Source organism: Phyllopteryx taeniolatus, chromosome 21 (assembly GCF_024500385.1).
Source record: "Phyllopteryx taeniolatus isolate TA_2022b chromosome 21, UOR_Ptae_1.2, whole genome shotgun sequence".
Lineage (NCBI taxonomy): Eukaryota > Metazoa > Chordata > Actinopteri > Syngnathiformes > Syngnathidae > Phyllopteryx > Phyllopteryx taeniolatus.
Window position 1 is genome coordinate 7,517,641 of NC_084522.1, and position 21,802 is coordinate 7,539,442.

The 21,802-nt window shown below is 40.4% G+C and overlaps 1 protein-coding gene across 4 annotated transcripts in view; it reads right to left on the reverse strand.

The window, feature by feature from the left end:
- Window positions 1-2,403: 2,403 nt before the first annotated feature.
- Window positions 2,404-21,802, reverse strand: part of fam135b (family with sequence similarity 135 member B) — a 35,665-nt gene continuing 16,266 nt past the window's right edge. The window contains exons 1-18 of one of the 4 annotated variants that reach the window (XM_061759629.1): window positions 21,306-21,348; window positions 20,986-21,125; window positions 18,542-18,612; window positions 17,339-17,512; window positions 17,002-17,122; window positions 14,509-14,668; window positions 13,552-13,601; window positions 13,014-13,169; window positions 12,224-12,297; window positions 12,000-12,154; window positions 10,118-11,927; window positions 9,318-9,484; window positions 9,111-9,202; window positions 8,908-9,005; window positions 7,823-7,974; window positions 6,720-6,830; window positions 6,164-6,277; window positions 2,404-5,744 (exon numbers count right to left, since the gene is read on the reverse strand). In XM_061759629.1, the coding sequence (XP_061615613.1) occupies window positions 5,539-5,744; window positions 6,164-6,277; window positions 6,720-6,830; window positions 7,823-7,974; window positions 8,908-9,005; window positions 9,111-9,202; window positions 9,318-9,484; window positions 10,118-11,927; window positions 12,000-12,154; window positions 12,224-12,297; window positions 13,014-13,169; window positions 13,552-13,601; window positions 14,509-14,668; window positions 17,002-17,122; window positions 17,339-17,512; window positions 18,542-18,612; window positions 20,986-21,125; window positions 21,306-21,333 (3,879 nt within the window). In that variant the 5' untranslated portion in view covers window positions 21,334-21,348 and the 3' untranslated portion in view covers window positions 2,404-5,538. Of the gene's footprint in view, window positions 5,745-6,163; window positions 6,278-6,719; window positions 6,831-7,822; window positions 7,975-8,907; window positions 9,006-9,110; window positions 9,203-9,317; window positions 9,485-10,117; window positions 11,928-11,999; window positions 12,155-12,223; window positions 12,298-13,013; window positions 13,170-13,551; window positions 13,602-14,508; window positions 14,669-17,001; window positions 17,123-17,338; window positions 17,513-18,541; window positions 18,613-20,985; window positions 21,126-21,305; window positions 21,349-21,802 lie in introns of those variants that run through there. The other 3 variants (XM_061759626.1, XM_061759628.1, XM_061759625.1) reach the window with 3 other exon arrangements.

Here is a 21,802-nt window from a genome sequence, read left to right on the forward strand (position 1 = left end):
CATAGTCAGTCTATACTGTCCCTATTGATTTTAACACCATTGCATGACCATGGGGCCTAATACAAACAAATCACTTTTGAAGATAAATCTATGAAGGTTAAGAAGCATAAAGCCTTTTTCAAATTCATTTTGGATCATGGTCACTTGATAATATACTTCAGGCACAAACAACATGCACATTGCTGTGTTCTGAGGAGTTTTGCGTCATTGTTCACATGTTTACGTATGAAATGGTGCTCATTAGCGTCTGTTTGGCTAACGACACCGTCGAGCTCTTATTACCTTGCAGCGCTGACGTTTCATGCAGGCTTAATCACTCCCACTGGAGACTTGCTTATTGATGACGTACGGGAAAAGTATCACTGTGGGACGAATGCTTCTCGCTTCTTTACAATAGCGTGAGTGAGTGACGCTTCAATCAACGAATCGATTTGATGCCAAGTTAATTTTTCACTTTTCGCTTCTCGCAGTGCGCGTCTGTGCAAACGCTGTAAACAAGAACGTGGGCGCCTCTTATTGGCTTCTTGATGCAAAGTGAAGGTGACCAAGCAATTTCTGCTAACTCGCAGCAAATCAAATGCATTACTCCGTGTAAGTGGGTACTCCCTCATCAGTTTTCCCACAATGGGAGACGTGTCTTTCGGCTACGGAAAAATGAGCTCTATTGATTTGAGGGGGGGGTAAAGGGACTCCACGAAGAGGCTCACTTGGCTCGTGAGCTCCAAACGCAGTGACAAATGGACGGTGGGATGAGAAAGAACACCCTGTAATCAGATTGGCTATGGATTGTTGTGGGCTGAATGGATAGCTCTCGGGTTTTCCTCGAGCTGGAAGACATAAATTGGTGCAGTTGAAACGGGGCGCCAACAGGGGATTGTTGCTCTGATTCGTTTACTGCACATGTCAACGCTACTCAATACAGATAGGGAGTCGTCGTCGTCCCGCAAGAGGGCTTCTTAATAGAATGTACATGGGCAGGAGTTTAAAGGCTGTGTCATATCTGCCTCTGTGGATGAAATGGAAGCAGCCTGGTGCTGTATCTTCAAAGAGCTGCTGGCACGGTTTAACCAGTACAGTATTGTGGGCTGTGTCCAAAGAACAGAATGCGGCTGGATTTGGCTTTTGGGTCAGATCATGGGAGACAACCCGTTCGTGATTAAACTGACTTGCTAAAGTTTGGCAAATAATGTATACGAGTTCCCGCATATGAGGTAAAGACCGGACGTGTAACTTCATGACAAAAAGAAGAAAAGAAGAAAGAGTAGTGGTTATGCACTTTTTTAAAAAGAAGACAAAGTACTGATGTTGCATTTTCTATAAAAGAAAACAAACTATTGCACTTTCCTGAAAAGAAGACAAGATCTCAATGTTGCACTTCCGGTGAAAGAAGAAAGGAACAAAACCTTGATGTTGCACTTACCAAAAAGGAAAACAAACTGTGAATGTTGCCCTTTCTTAAAAAGAAGAAAAGAAGATAAATTGCGGATGCATTTTCCTAAAAAGACGCAAACTATTAATGCTGCACTTTTCTAAAAAAGAAGACAAAGTATTGCACTTTCCTAAAAAAAAACAAAAAAAATCTTCATGTTGCGCTTTCCTAAAAAGAAAAAAAGGAAGACAAACGTGATGTTGCACTTATCATGTTGCACTTATTATGTTGCTCTTTCCTAAAAAGAAGAGAAACCTTTAATTTTGGACAATTTATTGACGTTGGTCTTTACTAAAATAAATACGCATTTATTGATGTTGCACTTCCTGAAAATAAATGATTGATGATGTACTTTCCTAAAATGAAAAGATTTCAGCTGTTACATACTATTAAGCAATATTTGTTTATGTGACTCGCGACCTCGTTTTTAAAATGTGATTATCATTTATTGGCAAATTTACTGCTTTCATTTTTTTGTTGTTGTTGTCATTAAATCTGTTCCTGTTTACACAAAAGCTAAGAAATGTTATGTTTTGTGGTTTTATTCCATGACTGTAAAGAATGCGAACCGAACTGTGATTTTAAAACCACAATATGTACCAAATTAAAATGTTTGCTGTACTGGTATACCCTTAGTAATAACATAAAAGTAAAGTGTGGAAAAATGGGCCTTCACACTTTTTTCTTTCCACAGTGAAGGGATTTGCATATTAGCTTGTAAATGTTGCATGTTGATATGACGCTCAGAGTCGACACCAGAGGGTCCCCCCCCCCCCCCCCCCCCCCCATCGCTCAGGGTTTGTTGTTTTCTTTGAGCGCTTTTCACTAATCCCGCTTTCGTCTCTTTGTTTCACAAGTTATTCTGCACACGCTCAAAAAAAAATGTATCTACTCAAAAGAGGTCTAATACTGCTTGTCGATGTCAGTGATTAAAGCTGCCGGGGGAAATAAATTAAGCACACAAAAGCGACACATTATGCAAAACAAACTATTTTATTACACTGTTGTATCTGTTTAGTAGTATTGGCACAGATGAAGTAGTTTTCTCTGTACTTTACATATTATACACTTCAAAAAAAATGCGGGATGAAATACATGTTTCTCACAGTGATTTCAGACAGCTTTGTTGTTGGTTTTCTTTTTTACATTCATTTAAATACATGGAGGATTTTCCTGTTTAGGGCAGACAATGAATACCTTTTCACACACGCGTGACCGAAAACTGGCCAGGCGGTCCCGTAATGGTTACGCATCACCATCATCCTCACATCACACACAAACATGAGATCGGATTCAAATTGCATTGATTGCTTGGATTTGGAGATAAATATACAGTCTAAACTTCCCAAGGATTAGTTGAGTTGAATGTAATACGCAGTGGAACCTCCAAAGTTTTACTCGACATTCGAACAAATGAATTATTATTAGTTAACCTCTGTATATTTTGTCACTTAGCATAAGACTACATGTGCTTAGGTAGTAAGTAGGAACTGTTTAAGTTGTTTGAATTAATTTTTTACGTTTTCGGTAGAGTAAAAATACAGCTGTTCATTTTCCCAAGGAATATTTTAAACCGTATGCTAATTACGTTGGCATCTGCGTGGTAAAATCATTTCGTGTACATTATGTTTTAGTATGATATTTGATTAATTGCGTGGCTCATTTTGTGCCGAGCAGCCAGACACTTCCTTGCGATGCCGCAAGTGCCATTTCTGGTCCTATCTTTTGTGATCACTGGGACCCTTCAGAAGAAAAGAGCAAAGAAAAAGTCACCTGATAGTTTCAACTCCAATTTATGAGGCATATTTTTTTTCTTTAGAAAATTGTCCAGAAAAACTCTCTCCAAATTCTAGTATCATGCTTTTTTGTTTGACTTTGAAGGTTCCACTTTAAAACATATTATGGGAGCTATTCTTGCGTCGCTTGGCTAAGGGCTGTTTGGGAACAATTGTGCTCCTCAAAAAGATCCATTCAATTCCAATCAGTCACGACGACGCTCTTAATCTCATGACCAGAAAAGCAAACGTTGCGCCGTCATCGACTCGTTGGCGACACAAAAAGCGCAGACAGCTGAGAAGACCCGGGGTTAGGTCGTGACCTTCATCCATGGGGGGAGGTGGCGCATGTTTCAAGGCAAACACACAGATGCGCGCTGGGGGAAAATGGATTTTCTAAAGCCTGCTTGATGTTGAGTCAAGGTTGTCAATAAAGTGCACTTGCCGTCAACCTGGTGCAAAGGCCAAACATACACGAGCTTCATGTTTAATACTTTATCTATGCAGGAGAAGAGGGCGTGATCTGAATGGCTTCATGTAAACTTATCAACAAAATGAAAAAAGGACATTACGGAGAATAAATAAATAGATTGGGACACCATTGCAAAATAGAAGAAAATATATTTGTCGCTACAACAGCATCCACTCTTCTGGGAAGACTATTTACAAGATTTAGGAGCGTGTGTGGGGTGGGGGGTTGGGGTTGAGGTCAGGGCTCTCAAGTTCATCCACATCGAACCATTTAACCACATTTCTGTGGATCTTGCTTTGTACACATTCCCAAAAACTGTTCACCAAAAAGTGTTTTTTTATTTTATTTATTTGTAGTCTCTATCAAATGCAGCAGAATTGGATCTATACATTAGCTTACAGTGTATCGCCTATAAAACTATTTTAAGTAGTATTGCACACGGTTTAAGGACGCATAATTATACTGTACTTGTTAAGCTGTATCCGTTTGTTTAGTAAAGTGTAAGCCGAGTTTAGGTTACGTTGCCTGGTTGGGTACATATTTATAATGCGTTGATGTAGGTCTGTGCATGTTAGCATATTGCTTTAAGTATGTAAAATAAAGTAAACCTACTTATCCGTTGATGACGTCTGATCAAAAATCCAGCAAAAGAAAATGTGTTGGAACAGTTGAACTCATTTTTGCTTGAAATATGTATGCATCATAAAAGATTGTTAGGGCTGAAGGAAAAAAAATTGAGCCGGGAACAAAATGAGCATTAATTTCGAGAATATTGATAACATATTTTGAGAATAAAGCCATAATTTTATAATCTTAAATTGTAGTATTATTAAAAGAAAAATTACAATATTATGAGAACATTTTCTTTTTAAATATTAAAGTACTGCAATAACGCTACGAGAATAAAGTCATATTATGGGGGATTTGATCATATAATGGAAAAAGTAGCAAGTTTACTTCCAAAGGGAAATTTTGTCGTGTGAATTTGAAATACTATATATCTTTTTGTGACATCAGTTGTGGACGTTGAAAACCGATTTTAAATACTGATGTAGAAAACATATTTTTATCTTCTGGCTGGAGAAGAAGCCTGATAAAAGTTTGCGGGGGAGTGAATGTCACTTAGTTATTAGTTAAACTTAATCTATATCCACAATAGCACTCTATAAGGGCTAACTTTTCGAGATTGACTGTTATATAGTTTTATATTACATTTAAACTATATACAACACTGGATACGATTTACTTCAAAACATCATCGGATTTCAAAATAAATAAATAAATAAATAAAAGGAGTAAACCGGCCGTGACATCGGGTACACCAACACATCTCTCATATCTGAATCAAGCCCAGTATGAAAAATTCTCCCCAAAATCATTTTTGGTCAACTTTGATCGAGACTATTAGAGAGGTATGATTAAAGCTACATAAAGCAAGAAAATGACAGAAAAATGTAAAAGAGCTTTCAACATTATTCCCAGATTTCTTATCAAGACCTTGCATTTGATGGTATTAGTTAGTGCATGAAGCGGCTACTCGGACGGCAATGGATGGTCCACACCTAAAAGAAGTCGCCCAAAGGGAACGCGGCGTAACTAGCGTGTGTTAGTGTTGCGGCTGACAGGTTATCGATAAGGCCAACAAAGCATCTATGCTGGATAGATGTTACATACAGTGTTTATGTTACAATTTTGCATCGCTACTAGTCACACTCACACCACTGGGTGAGCACTTGAAACAGTCACAATACACCAATCGCTAACCATCCTAACGAAACAAATACTCGCCTCGTTCCTAACAAGGTTATGTACTGTACATAAGAGTATATCCTACATGGTGGTGGTAATAGACAAAAGCACCGTTATTTGAAGTAGTCCAGTCCCGCCACCAAGAAGAACTTCTCCAGGAAAAGTTCCGAGTCCAAGACGGCGATGTGGGCGGCTCGGCCGATAAGCGTGTTGGCCGTGTTGGGCAGAGCGTGGAAAACGTTCTGACGGATTAGCCGGCAATCTTTGGCCTCCACGAGAGGCTGTAGAAGGTTGTTGATCATCTCCGTGTAGACGGGGCCTGACGCAGAGGAAATAACGATGATTACAATTTACAGATGCGTCAGGCTAAAGTCGACTCAGTTACCAGGGGGTTAATATTTCACCACATAAAAGTGGAAGATTGACTCTCATGTTGACTGACAAATTTTACGTTATTGTCTCATTTTTTTCTGTATCTTAGTTTTGCAACTTTGCGATATGTTGGTTGCACTTTGCAGTGGTGTTCAACTGCAGAGATGTTTCTAATATTTTGTCACTCTTGTAGCTAAATAAGTCAGCCCCTCCCAAAATTAGGAACACAACTTAATATGCACACTGTAAATACAATCTTAACCAAAGTTAAATTAATACTGAGTGAGCATTGTTATCTAACGGCAGAAAGTGCTGTACCTAAAGTTCCCGCCAGTGAATTTATATCATATACCGTATATACAGTACCAGTGGTTTTGTCTTTGAGAGCAGTTTTGCACATTTCTATTCGGGCAGAGTGGAAAGGAACGTAACGGTCCTGTGGAGACGCCACCAGCACCACATTCTTGAAGAAATGGAGCCCTGACAGAAATAAAACAAAACAGTTGAAAGTGTGAGTGTGTGTGTGTGTGTGTGTGTGTGTGTCTTTTTGTATGAGTGTGAGAGAGGCAAAGGAGTCAATTTACTGTAAATGGCAAAGCACACTTTTTCCTTTTGGTCTCTTGTCAGCGAGTGCTTTTAAAAGCGTGCTCTGGTGCGTTTTCAGTGATGGAGTGTCAGACGTGTGTGCGTGTGTGTGTTTTAGGGAGGGGGGGGGGGGGGGGGGGTTATCGGTGGACAAAATGCATTTCCGTGATTATCGTTGTTTAGCCCGTGCAACAAACGACTGGGTTGTTGCACTCACACAGCAGGGAGGCCTCTCACACTCAGAAACGTGACATAAAATAGGCTTATAAATATTTTAGTCTTTTTGTTGTTGTTGTTTTTTAACATTGGCAAAATGGCCCCTTTGCAGTTTTCCTACCCGGTTTCTGACTCAGGAGATAAAGGAACGTTTTCCGCGGATCCATGTGGTCTCTGAAGGTGAGCTGCAGCAGGGATCCCGACTTCTTCAGCTTCTGCATTAACCACAGACCTTCAGCATACATAAGCACAAACACACAATCCTGTCAAACTTTGCCTCACAGATGAGTGGTGCAGATGATATTATTAGATGAGTCGATAAACTTTGTGGAGCACAAAATGTTCACGTCGGGTAAAAGTAGACCTTTATCCCTTTACAGTACTCTGCAAAATACTTTGAAACTCAAGATAATAATTAGAAGACATTTACGATCATTATTTTTAATGATGATTATACACAATTATGGTCCTTTTAGTGAGGTGAGCAAGGCCAATTTTGAACACCTACTTACATGACCTAACTTGGTTCTTAGTTTGATAAAAGGCTAAAAATACTTGAAAATTCTAAAGTTCTCTTCAATTTGTGTCTTAGCAGGATTTCATTAAAACAAATAAATGTAAAAATGGTATACTTCCCAAAGAACCTCTCTCTCTCTACAGACAATATAGCACTGTATTCCCTATTATCATATTACACTGTACTATATTGTACTCTTTACTTTAAGAGTACTCTGTAGTACTTTTCTTTTGACAATTGTAGTTTCATTGAAAAAGAAACATGTTTGATTCAATCATTTAAAATCCAATTTCAAATGACACTGTTACATGGCACTAAAACCCATGAAATGAAATAGCACCGTTTTACCCACCGTTTTACCCAACCGTTTTACCCAATCAGCCCTTTTGACAAGGGCTGATTGTAGTTGCGGTGCAGCCTGATTTTTGTAAACGTGCACACGACAAATGGCATCAACGAATATGGCGAATTTTTATTGTCTTAGCCCCGCTAAAACCGATGTTGAGCCGCACCCCCAAATGTTTGGTTTTCCAGCCGAACAAACCTAACTCTACACAAGTGAATGCAAGAAATGACGGCATTATACAGAGTTTCCAAACTTGAAGTTGCACTACTTGATATTGATATTGTGTAGTAAATGGTTTTGTACTTGATGCCCGTGTGGGGTGTTTGGAGGGGGCCGTCAGTGCGGCTGCCGTCGGCCTCACCTGTGCTGACCAGCGTGCTGTTGTTGTACAGCGTGCCCAAGTGCGGACCGGACAGCGATAGGAACGTGTGCAGCCGGGGCAGATAGCAACGGAAGCGAGGCCTGGTCAGCACCGAGCGGATGATGACGTTCCCCAGAGAGTGGCCGATGAAGCTGTCGCCGTGAGGAAAAACAGAGAGAAACTGCCTGCAGTTAGGAATCGCCTAATCAAGAAACTTCATTCACTTGTCAAATGTTTGCCTGACCTCAAAGACAATTTTGAGGACATAGCATGACAATTAATTGCTAACGCCTATAGTCACCTAGTTTAATTACGCCACTGTTGCTGCAACTCCAACCAAAAACACTTCATCGCCACAACGACTCCCTCTCATCTGTGTCGACACGAGTCGGTATGTGAAATGAACTGGATGCTTTTTGCCTTCCATGCATTCGACTCTCCGGAGAGTGCGGCTCGAGGGAAGAAAGTTGAGTGGAAATTCATTTTGAGGGCAATTACGTGCTAAGACGAATAGCTTAATTTGATGGGGAACTTGGCAACCCGTCGCTGCATTATGGGTACAGTCAGTCAAGTATACATTCAAAAACTTTTGGCTATGAATGATAATAGCTTTTCATCCATTCTGAGTCACTTATCAATTTGGAGTTTTCCGGGGGCAATAAATTATGATAGGGAGGCTGACTATGGGGCTAGATTTCTTTTTTTTCTTCTTCCTGTCTCTGCTGCCCTCTACTGTATGACGATTAGGAAGGAGTATTTTACTAGCAACAATTTAAAAAATAAACGTACTTTTGGTTAAATGAACATAAATATACTTAATTCATCATCAGAATATAATTGTTTTTTTTTTTTTTAGTTGACATGTAACAAAAACATGCAAGATCAGGGCAATTACAATAAAAACAGTCAGGAGTGAGTCTCGAGTGGCTACATGTACTGTACACCTTGTCGCCAATAGGAGGTCAGTTCTAGACAAAACTGAGGATAATATTTAATATCTAATTATCGGTGGTGTTTTATATCATTAAATGGCTCAGGTGTAACTAATATTGTGGTCTGTGTCCTTTCATTAGGTGCACACTGACCTTATCCTGCCTATGGTGAGATTGTACAGCTGGATGTGCTGGATAATCTCATCCAGCAATCTGTCCGTCATGGTGTCAAAATCAGCAAACGTGTCCGTCTGCAAATAAAAGCGCAATGAAAATTAAAAAGAATTTAATGAATTGCTTTTAATGATTTATTTTGTTTTAAATTCAAATTGACTGGAGGTCATCTACAAACGCACCTGGTTTCTTTCAGACATGAGGAAGTCCAGCCGGGATCCCGGCAGGCCTAACTCAATGAACGTCTTTACCAGGCGAAGGTCTGCGCTGTTTCCTGGAAGCAAAGATGAAATTATACGGCACGATGTCTGAATCCGTTATTTTGACGAGCTGAAATGAAAGAGAACTCCCCGTGTCCACTCCTATTCGGCCTTTACTGCAGGACTCACCATCCAACCCGTGCACACACACCACGAGGTGTATGCCGTCGTCAAACTCCTCGTCGTCCTCCTCAGGGGGGAAGTAGGGCAGGTCAGATGCCAGCAGAGGGAGGTCGCTATACAGGCCGCCCTGGAAGCTCACGCCTTTCAACAGCTTCTCCTTGGCTTTGAAGAAACTGGATGTGTGCATACACTTCCAATTATGTAACTCATGAAAGGTTGCATCAAAAGATCTTAGAACTGGAAAATGTTTCATTATTCATTAAAAAAAAAGGGAAATTTCATATTTCAACACTAAATTTGAACTTTGCAAAATTTGAGTCATTATTATTATTGAATTATAAATACACTGTTAATACCACTATTAAAAAAAATTGTATTATGAAACAAACAAACAGAGATGAAGAGTAAATAAGTAAATTTTACATGTTACAATAGTGAAAGACATTCTTATTTTTAAATAGGATCATTAAGATTGTTGTTGTTAAGATTGTTGTTAAGATTTTTATTGTTTTCTATGATGATGGTGTTGATGATGATGATGATCGTTATCGTTATTATTAAATTGCAAATTAAAATGCAAATTTCCCCAATGAGAGATTAATAAAGATGATCTATTTTGGTCGTCATCTCGTGAAACGAAGTACCCAGCTATTACATATTTTGTCAGTATTCTGTCATTATCAGTATCACAATATAACAAATACAGCAAATACATAATCAGTTGGCAGAATGTCAGATACATACATATGACTCTTGCTGCACCTAATAGTGAAAGTGAGTGTATGAAAAAACATGTCAAAACAAACCTCAGCATGCGTTCGTTGGTCTCGTGGTCCACGCCAAGATGGTTGGCTAACGTTGAAGAGATGATACCAAAGGAGCCCAGGGGCTGATTAGTGATGGGTGAGGTAGTCTGGCGAGTGGACATGCCACTCATGGACGGAGAGTCTCTTAGAACAGAGGAAAAGGGCAGACAGGTTGGCGCGCAGGACACCGACATGTTCACCACCTCCACCATCTTCTTATTAACGAAGGCCAGGCCCGAGTTGGGCTCCTTCGAGGGCTTCGTCTGCTCATTGGCGGTCTCGTTCTGGCTGGCTGATATCCCGTTGTGGTCAACGCGTGACGTGAGCTCATCGGTTGCCGGCCTCGTGAGGTCACAGTCTTGTGAGGATCCCGAAGAATCAAGTTCTAGAAGTGTTCTGGACTCCTGGGTATGAAGTTCAGTCTGATGGAGACTTTGGCACTCATTGACGTTGAGGACACTCTGCTGGTCCATTGCACTTTTATGAGCACTTGGCTTTTGTCCACGACTGCAGGGAAGTGCTTCCAAAGCCGCAAGATGCACATCCTTCACAGAGACACTTACACCACTGATGTGGTGATTCACATTCTCCTCATGGGACACCATAACAGGACTCTCCTTGACGTGAGGGCCCTCCACAGACTCGCAACTTAGCGCCGAACTGGATTTGTAGGTCTCTAAAACGTTTTGGGGATGATTTGGCATTTCAGAACTGACAGTCCCTTCACTACTAATGTTTTTTATTGAACTTGTGTCTAAAATCAATGATTCTGACTGCTCCGAGTTCAAAGAAAAGTGGATTTGATCGGAATGTTGGTGTCGGATTAGATTATTTGGGGCTTGTAGTTCCTGAATTGGCGGTGCGCAGTCCTCTTCGTTGTCATCAGGGCTACTGATCTGCGGCGCAGACATGGATTTGGTTAGTTTACAGTTGTGGCTCTGCTCCCGCTCGTCCTCATAAGGCAGGGAGCTTATCGACGTCAACGAGGCCTGTATGCCTCCACTCGGAAGGCTGCCGTTGCTTTCCATCTGCAGGCCCTCCAAGGAACTGCGAAGCACCGGGTGCCGAAATACTTTTTGCTGTGGAATTTGCCGTTCACTGGAGAAATCCAAAGGAGGTCGACCTCGCAGCGCTACTTCAACGGAGCTGGGCTCGCTTTCGATACCAGAGTCCGAAATGACAGAGGATGAGCGCTTTATGATCTTAGAGATGACTGAACCTCCTCTGTGAGGTGCCTCCTTTCTGAGACCACCAGGAGAGGAAGCTGAAACTGAACGTGCAGAGACCACAGGGTTGCTAACTGAAGCATCCTCACTTTGGCCATCCATGAACTGATTTATGGGCATAGACATATCAAACTCTTTGTCCTCACTCTTTTGGCTAATGCTGTCCTTTGAAGCACCATAATGGTAAGAGCAATCTTCTGTAACAAGATGCGCATTCCCATTATTTTGGATTTCTTCTGTTCTACAAGAATCGGGGTCAGCCAATTTTCCCAGGCCTGAACTATAGCTTGCCTCAACTAATGACACATCCTTCGATTTCTGTGGATCTGTGACTGGTTGTTCAATACTGTCCTCAGTTGGAATGGTGTCCTGAGAATGTTTGCAGTTGGTCTTACTCTGTTTTCCTATAAGCGATACGTAGGTGGTCAAATCCATGCAGTCGTCACTGTCCGAAGGATCCTGGGAAACTTCAAAACATTTGGCTCTCAGGCCACTTAGGTGAGTCCTGTTGGCAGCCACGACGATAGCACCTGAGTCGGTATGATCGTCGGCCGTTGCAAGAACCGGCACATGGGGTAACCACTCTGGAAAGACAAGAGCATGACAGTCCTCGAGCAAATATTTTGTCTCCTAACATATCAAAAAACATTATTCACCTGTTTGACAAAACTCCACATATCTGTCCTCAAAGATGATGGGAAGACTGTTGCAGTCGCCATCAATGTCCAGGCACTCGACAGGTAAAGGAGGCATCTTGGCCAAGTAGTCTGAGCACCGCACTTCTGTGGCAATCTGGTCCTGTCTGTTGATTCTTGCGCACAAAAATGACCATTTAGTGAATGGGTTCATCCATTTGTGTTGATCTGGTTCTTATACTTACAGTTCCTCTTGAAACGTCAGGGATGTCTCTTTGGGGTGCTCTGTGAAGAAGTATGCCTCTGAAAACCTCCGCACCTTCCAGTAACGAAATACAGCACACCATTAGGATCATACTGCAGTTAAAATGTCACAAGCTGCCATTAAAAGCAAAAATAGAAACCTTTCAAAAATCTTCCTTTAATTAGGAAATGATCATTGCCCGTGACCTTCTTCAGTTTACAAATGCTTCGTAGTTTAAACTCAAGCACTGTGAAAATGAATCACCAGCAGGACAAGATTCCTGGTGTATTTTCACCCCCCCAAATAATTACAGAATACTTTTTAATTGAAATTCTACTGACGGATGAAGGCTTGCCAGCATCCCGCCGCCACGGGGTACTTCAATACCAAAGCAAACATGTTCATTATTTTCAGACAACTGCAACAAAGCAGAAAGCAGAATCACCCCACAGAGCGACGCAACAAACAAGCTTTTGTCTTTTTTTTTTTAAATGGGCCCGTGATTACACAGCAGTTGGTGCAGATATAATGGTTGTCAACAAAAACATTTAAGGTGCGCAACTAACAGCATTTTTATTTTTTTTGGTGCACAGTATCATAGGGTGACATAAATATAACAAACATGTAGATCAATATACACATGGTCAAATAATAATTTAAAAAAAAAATGCAAATATATATATATATATATATATATATATATATATATATATATATATATTTTTTTTTTTTTATTGCAAAAAAAATTTTAAAAAATAATTGAATTTAAATGCTGTGTTGGTGCCTCTCACCCTGAGCGTGTGGTGCTCCTGGGCCAAGTAGGACAGGACATGAGGGTTGAGCACGGCCGTCTCCAGGAAGCGGCTCCACAGGGCGGCCAGCTGCGTGCAGAGGTGGCCCACGTCACCGCTGATCTGCTCGGCCACCTTCTCGTGGCCTTCCTGCAGCTGTCGTGGACAGGGGCGTACCTCTCAATACTATGCTACGCTGCAGTTTGATATGACTCAAAAGTGACATTTGCTTTTTAGGTCACTCGGGAAAGTGATTGGCTAGCACACTCATATGTAGATTGTGCAATATGTCAGACTTAGCAAGCTATTGTTCTTTATTACAGATACATTTATATAAATGTTTACAGATGTAACCTTTGACTTGAAAGCTGCTCCAAGAAATCAGTGTGTCATTGGGTTTTGTAGCAAAAACATGATTTATATTCAACCATACAACCATCGCTATTATGATTCGTGTATTAATTTAAAAAATAATAATTTTAACAGTTGTTGGTTTTTTTTGTCTCATTACAGTTTTATGAGTGTTTAACATACATACCTGTAACTCTATTGCAAGCTGATTTAGCCTCTCTTCAACAGGCAGGGCTTCTGGAATAAAGCAAGCAGTGTTGAGTAGAAATTACTACCAAATTTTTAAATCAAATGTTATTGAAAACAAATAGTTTGTTAAACACAGCAACATGAAATCATAGTAAAATGCTTTGTGAGACCTGACCAGTCGAGAAAGAGAGTTTATAAACATTATGACGCAAAAAAAAACAATTTTAATAAAATTCAATTTAAAAAGTGTAAAAAGGTCATACTATAATAAATGGAACTAAATAATGATATAAAAATAAATACTGTACAGTTAACAAATTATATAATTGAGAAATTCCTGCGCATGAATGCAGGATAATGCTACTGATACTGATACAAAGTTATGATCAGATCCAATAAGCTGTAGTGCAAATGTATAATGAATTGTGTAAAATAATAATTTTTGGAAGCCAAAACCGAAATAAAATTAATGTAAAGAAAAAGAAAACCAATGTGTGACAAACTAAATTGTATGTACTGTTAACAAGATTGGCGAAAAAAAAGGAAATTTATAAAAGAAATAGAAATTGAATGTAGGGACAGGTATATGGTGCTTAATACTGTGACTGTATGTTTTTTTTAAAATAAACTAAATAATACAGTCAGGCCATAATTGATCAATTCCTGTACGAGTAACATTTGAATGCAGTGAAAAATAATTTCTATTGACTAATATAGAGTTCTAAAATGTAGTGCGAATGTATAGTTTGTGTAAATTAATACTTTTTGGAAGCCCAAAATGAAATATATGAATGTAAAGAAAAAAATAATCATAAATACATCATACATGATTAACATATCATAACTTAAATAATTCAGTGTAATTTTAACATGATTATCGAGATAATAATTATGTTTTAGACCTCAAATAGACCATTCAGACTTATTTTGTGCTCATGTCCATAACTCAGCTCACCCGTGTCCACCTGCATCTGCTGTAGCTGTGGGACTTCCTTCATGAGTGCCGTGCAGTAGCTGCTGAGGCCACCGTGGGCGGACAGCAGGAGGCGACAGAGTCTTCTGTGCCACGTGTGCGCTCTCTGCAGGCAGTCCTCACTGGGCACATAAAAGCTCCCCTGGGGAGAGAAGAACCAAGCAGGCAAATGTCAGCTGCTATGTAGGTCAGTGGTCGCCTCTCCGAAAAATACCCTTCCTTAATAACGGCCGTGTACACACATTTGAACTTTATAGCCTCCACTGAAACAGTTGTGACGGCTGGCGGCTGACCTTGTGTTCAAGTGGTTCTTTTAGCGCACTGGCAAAGTCATGGTAATTACATGGAAGATCAAATAAGATGGGAGAACAAATGGTGCTTAAACACAGCTTGCTGGGAGCCGTAAAGGCACACCAATAACGTGTGCATGGAGAGCAGCAGGATGTAACGTGGCCTTGTTTTTGACCTTAACGGTAAAACATAAAACCTGCTTCTCAACCCCGAATCTCAGAACTGTGAGGCAGACATGCTAACCACTAGGACTCCGTGCTGCCTGGAAGCAAACCACAGAATCAAAAATACCGGAAGGAACTACAGTATGAGACTCTTGCAGCAGATGTCTGCCAGGCAAAGCGCTGATATACTGTACTGTAAAAACGGCATCCTTTGATATTCCCCATATAACCTCTGCAAACAGAACAGCCATTGCGGCCATGACGTTGTGTTCACAATCCTGATTTATCATCTGGAGAAGCCATCACATCAGATATCAGCAAGCCTTAGCCTCGACCACAGGCTGCTGGTGCCTGACCTCAAGCTGCTTCCATTGACTGTTTTTCGTGGTGAGAATGTTTTAGCTCTCCAGGCTTAAAATAAATAAATAAATAAATAAATAAATAAATAAAGACAAAACGGCTCATGCCTGGAGTATCTACGGACATACTATAATTTACCCCGGGCAAGTTCAGTCTCTGGCCCTGTCATCATACCGGTGCGCTCTGTAATTGCAACAGTGCAGTATAAGTAAACCAGGAAGGAACATCTGGAGGTTTTCTTTCATAATTTTCTTTACCTATAAGCAGTCTGCGAGGCCGCAGAGTGACGGGTGGGAAAAAAATAACTTATATGTTTTTGTTTGAACTAGTCATTATACTGAAAACTATGTCTTTGTCTATGCTGACAAAAGTTGGCTTCACTCCATTTCTTTTTTATTTTACCTTAATGGTATATGGAGAAGTCAAAATGTTCAATAATGTGTTGTATGTGGAACAATTAATCAAGTCATTGACTGTCAATTTTCTGCATTGTCAATCAAGTAAATGTAGTCAAATACCTATGCCAAGTGGAGAGGATGTTTTTCACACTAGCTAATGACAGCTAGGATTTCTTTTTTTTTAAATCTCACTAAATCACGTTTAGTGAGAAGGAAGCTTTTCACCTGCACCTACGCAATATGTGGCACTTGTGAGCAGAACTCATTACTGGGATCAAAAGGAGATACCTCACCCCCAAACCCCCCCTACAACCCAACCACTCCCTCCTCCTGGCCCGTGGCCTAACGCCAGAGCTTATTAAACCAGAAGTGGGAATAAAAGCAGGAGGAGGCGACGGGGGCACTCATTAAGATTTACACTGGTGATGTCCTCAAATGCAACTTTAAAAACTGGAACCGTTTTACACCCGTACAGGGAGGCACAAAGTGGTAAATTTGTACTGAAAGTAAATTAGTAGGTCACGTTTTAGTGGTGGGGGAAACACATTTGTGTGTTGAACCCACTGCTAGTAAAAATGATGTAGAAATACCAACAATTACATACTGTATAAGGATCTGCAACTAAAACAATACTGAGAATACATACCACTGAAGGGACAACTTCCACGTTGATATCATCAATAAAAAGGCACTTTGTTTTCTTTTCCGTGTTTTGGTACAAGAGATGGATTAGTGAATTATGGTAGTTGCTGACAGAAAACTAATATGATCAAACATTTATTGAGCAGCAGTATATGCCTCCTGCGCTGACGCCGACTCTGGAGCCAGTCCTCGACTCTGCTGGGGCCACAAACGTGTTCTACATCTAATCATGAATATCATTCCCAGAACAGGATTTAAATGTCACTATATATTATCTTGATGATGTAAGACAGGCTGGGTAAATAACGTATCCATGTAACAAATTCAGCTCAGTTTGTTCCACTCATCAGCTCTGTTAGTTTTAAACTCTGTAATCTGTGTTAGCGTCTTTTTTTTTTTAAGCCTCAAATGACCAATTCCGAGGATGACACACATCCAAGATCCATAATTCCGATTTGGCTGAGACTTCATACAGCATTATGGCGACTCGATGCAAATGGCATCGAGAGCCATCAAGTCTCCCGTCTTTAAACAGATCACACTTAACACCACATGACATCTGAAAGCTGGAACATCTATGTAAATGTTGTTTGTCTTGGACTGGATTTCGTCCACCATACCTCAGAGATGATGGGCTTGCAGTACCCTGCTCCGAACACAAGGTTTTCCATGGCAGCTGGGTCACTGGTGCTCTCAGGTGAACCTTTTCCCAGCCAGGAAACCTTTCCTGTGCGAGCAAAGCTATAGGAAGATGACACATGCTCAAATCAAAATTTATGTAATGTATAGGAAAAACTATTCAAAAAAATAAAAAATATTGAGGGCTTGATGTTCCCGTGATATCGTAGTTAGGTGAATTGCCCATTAGGCCCGCGCAATAGGACTGTATCAAAAGACCCGCTGTGCTTTGTGCAATTTTAAAGTCATGCAAATGCGGAAAGGCTGCCTTTGCTTTACCTGATTAGCGGCTGATGTAAGGCAACCAGTGAGGCGTGAATGGAGACCGAAATGACGGACAGGTGGAAGTAGTCGAACATGACGGGAACGTGATGATGTAAGCCTCTCTGCGGGTGGAAGTGGAGGTTGAGGGTGCGGCTGCTGATCAACGGGACGTAGGCAATCTCCGCCAACCTGGGAAAGTAAACGATAAATTCAGAAATGTAGGATAAAAACTCATTACAGTATGAGGTGGGTCATTAAAGTTCCAGGACTGATTTCTCAAAAACACAAAAAAGGCTTTCCAGCGAAATTTCACGATTGAACCTTAACTCCACTATAACCTTTCCAGGTGAACTTAATTGACCATCGCTAAACATTTGAATGCACGCCCAACTGTTTAGTGTTTCAGTAGTTTTTGGACAACTTGCTGTTTTGTAACAAGGACCTGAATGGCAAAATTGGTGTCTGATCCATGACTTGACCAACAACATTCACATCTGTCTTTCTGTGACTTTCCCAGACTTTCTGCATCTCTGCTGTTTGAAGCCTTGCAGTGGCGAGGTACTGTTGCTCAATCCGGTATATGCACAACGTACTTCCACATTCAGTAAAACCGGTCGTGGCTCGGGTGATTGGTGATGGGAATTGTGAGAAAGCACCTGTAGGAACTTTAACAATGTCTTTTTTAAACAGATTTACATATATCATTTGTATATAAAAAATATACTGTATATATTTATTTAATATTTGTCTGAAGACACTAGCCAAAAAGAAAACAGCATTTTAGCAAGTTTGGCTTCAAACAATCATGTCATCAAATCATATTGCTCGTTAGCGTAGCGAACACACGAAGTCCGCTGACCTGTTTTCCAGGTTCCGCATATAGCAGATCGTGAGGTGTCATCTTGGTCTCGTGATGTCAAAATGTTAATAGCATGATACCAATTCTAATTGAACCAGGAATGTATTGGTCAATTGACGCATCAAATACCTGATGTAAATTTTGCTGTTCAGCACTTTGTTAGAGAATAGCAAGTTGTGCAAAAAGTACCGAGACATTGAACACTTGAACATGCGCTTTGAAAAGTTTAAATAGGATCAAATTCATTTCACCAGAAGGGTTATAGTACATTTCATTTTCATTCTGAAATAACCCTAACTTTTTTTGAGTCGCGTATGTGTTTTTTTATTTTGTCACAAAACAGGCGTGACGACACTTACTGTTGCTCGTTGTCGGTGAAGTGAAGGTCCAGCTTCAACTGGAAGTCCACCTCACTGAGGGCCTCCTCCAACTGCAAAGACGAGATCACTCAGAAATTCATCACAGATGGCTACAATCTATAGGAAGAGGAGCATTTTCATCTGGATTATGAATTAATTCTAATTCAAAGATAACCTGAGCTAATACAATTTGATACAGAAACCTCTTCTAACATTCATTTAAAATGTCTGATGCCTTTTCATACAACCAAAGCCAACGCTTTTCATTGTAACTACTTTGTGCCCAAACAAGCATTTGGCTACTTTCTTTTCGGTAGCTTAGCAACCAGTGCCAAATATGTGCATGTGCCATAGTGCCTTCGCCCCTGCGGCATTCTATGTCCGATCCCAAGGTGGGTGCCCTGAAAACCAAGTACAATGTGCCTTAAGAGCAGTAAGAACAGACATGATTTTTTTTTCAGCATGTGTGGCGTGTGACACATTTTGAAAATTGTTTAAGATGTTCAAAATCAGTATGGGGTACCCAGCTTTAGTGGTACTTGAAGGTACTTGGAAGGCCATCAGAAAGTAGCACAAATGCAATAAAACATAATATTGCTCATTTGGATGCTACTTTTTGCAGGGCTCAATTAGCTATATAGCGTTTAATATGTGTGGAACACTGTACATACATACTGTATAGTTACATATCACCTATACAACATGCTACATGTCTTGTAATCTTATGGAAAGTGAGAGAACTCGTGCCATAGAATCAAAGGTGCCCAGCATAGTACAAAAATAAAACAGTATGAAACAGAAACAGAATAACTAAGGGAGTCTTTTGAAGGTTTAGGGTGCAGCAGCCATGTTAAAAGATTCACACGGCGGCGGAGATGTAAGTGCATCCCCGCTGCCTCCGACACAACAGTAAACAACAGCGCTCTCGCTCCTCTGTCCAGTATCGATGCCGCCATCGATCAGGCACGGACTGCGCGTACACGAGTAGGGGGAAACGCAGACTATTTTTGTCTGCGCAAACTATTTTTGTCTGCGCTATCTCAGGATATGAGCAGCGGAAAACCTCGAGAAGGTTAATGAGCCAGGAGCTTTTGGGAGAGCTCGCTGCTGACACCCGACATGTCTTTACGCTCCTCTGTCTTCCATTAAAAAAAGTATACTTTTATGCAGATTTATATTTTGCACATTCCGTCATTTATAATTCAACTGGTGCAGACATTTTTTAATAAACAATATCTGACATGCAAATTGAAAATAACATACAGCGACTAGTTCGAATCTATATACAGTATCCCTGCCGCTAATACCGTTATGTGGACGTCACCTTCACTCTGACGGAGGAGGTTAAATGACGCGTGTAAGGAAATGACGCACATAATTACATAGTTTAAAATGTGACTATGCAACAATATGAATCACAGTACAGATTTTCTATGGAAAGCAACACCAGATGCACAAAATCAGTGCATTATTGAAACTGTATAAAATACGGGTTATAAAGTTTTCAACTAGAAGACTATAGTTTCAGAGGCTTATGATGTCACTTGAATACAATGACAAATAAAAATGCATACCAACAATAACACATCCAGCCTATACCAACTGATTTTGAATGAGAGGGGGGTACACCTTGACGAGTCACCACCCAATCGCAGGGCACAAGAACCATTCACACCTATGGGTAAATTATAGTCTTCAATTGCATGTTTTTGTAATGCTAGAGTAACCAGGAGAACATGAAAGGAAAACACAGGAAGGCCTGAGACAGGATTCAAACCCTGAAACCAAAAACTGTGTGGCAGACGCGCTATTAAACTAGGGCATCGTGTTGCCCTACCTGTCGTATTAATAATGATTAAATTACAGAATATATAGAAATTCCCTACAACCTTAAACATGTCTCTAATTGCCTATAATAATGGTTTAACACACAAAAATATTCCAAACTCTGATCCGAAAACAGTTTAATTTGATTTCAAACCCATCTTAAGATATTACCCTTAAAAATAAATAAATGGCTTGCAGATGATTGGATTTTTTTGGAAAATACTTTTATTTTTGTTTAAATACACTGGAAATGCACATGTACAAGCAAATGCGTTGTGGGTAAACTTAACTCCTCCACCAACATGCAAAGAGAGACAATTTCAATTTCCTATTTATGAAGGGCTTTGGTGGTTCAGAAACAACATTAAAACCACAACTGGGTCAGTTTTTAGCAAATAGTTGGGGCTAGGTTCCACAGAAAGAAATGCAGAAAGGTGAATTTGTGAATAGTGACCCATGATTAAGTGGGGGATTACTGTATAGCCCAAAAAATAAAAACGGCATTTAAATTGTGCAACAGCCCCAAAAAAAACCAGCAATGGAATGAACCCGGAGAGGAAAGCCATAAACATGTGCTTGTGTACGTGGGCACACAAAATGTCACCCGCGTGACTCACCCTCTCTCCATCCAGCAGCAGATGCACTTTGAAGATCATGCAGTCGTTGACGGTGATATCCTCATTCCTGTAGAGGATCTGGAATATCCGGCTGAACACGATGCCGTCGTACACCCCCGGGGAGCTGAAGCTGCATTCGCCTGCCGTGCGACACACCGCAGCATACGTTACAACTCTCAGCGGCGACGCTCGTTCGCCGAACACGACAGGCTTTAGCTACAGATATGCAAATGGTGTCCAATGCGCGTGGAACGTTAATTTGAATTTGTAAGTTCATCTGAGTGTGTATTTCGACAGACAGAGGGCTTTGATTTGGATACCTCTTGGCTGGTGCACGTTTAAGTTCATCGGTCTGTGCCATTTGACAAGAAGGAGTAAAGATGTCGACATCTGCACGTTAGCTTCTCACGCTAGCTGCCAATAGGTTAGCTGTCATATGTATAGTGTGATAAAAAGGTAGCGTTATTTTAACGTTTGACATTACGTTATTGGTTGATTTCATTTAATATATGTGTCATTGTTCATGTCAAAATCTTTAAAGCTGTTTTTTTGGATGATTATATTAAACATACAGTTTTTGTTGTATTTCACATTGGTGTAGAAGTGAACTGTACTTTTCTTCAGCTGGACCTGAGAACGTAGACAAGGTGGAGTTGGATTTATGAACAGTTCCAAATTCCAGTCAGTGTTATTCTGAAGAGAGCCACATGCTCAGTTATAAGAGGGTGTGCACACGAGTCCAACTGTATGAACTCAGTTGTTTATTTTTACCTCCGCTCTCAAAACGATCTTTTTTTCCCCAATTGAGTTATACAAG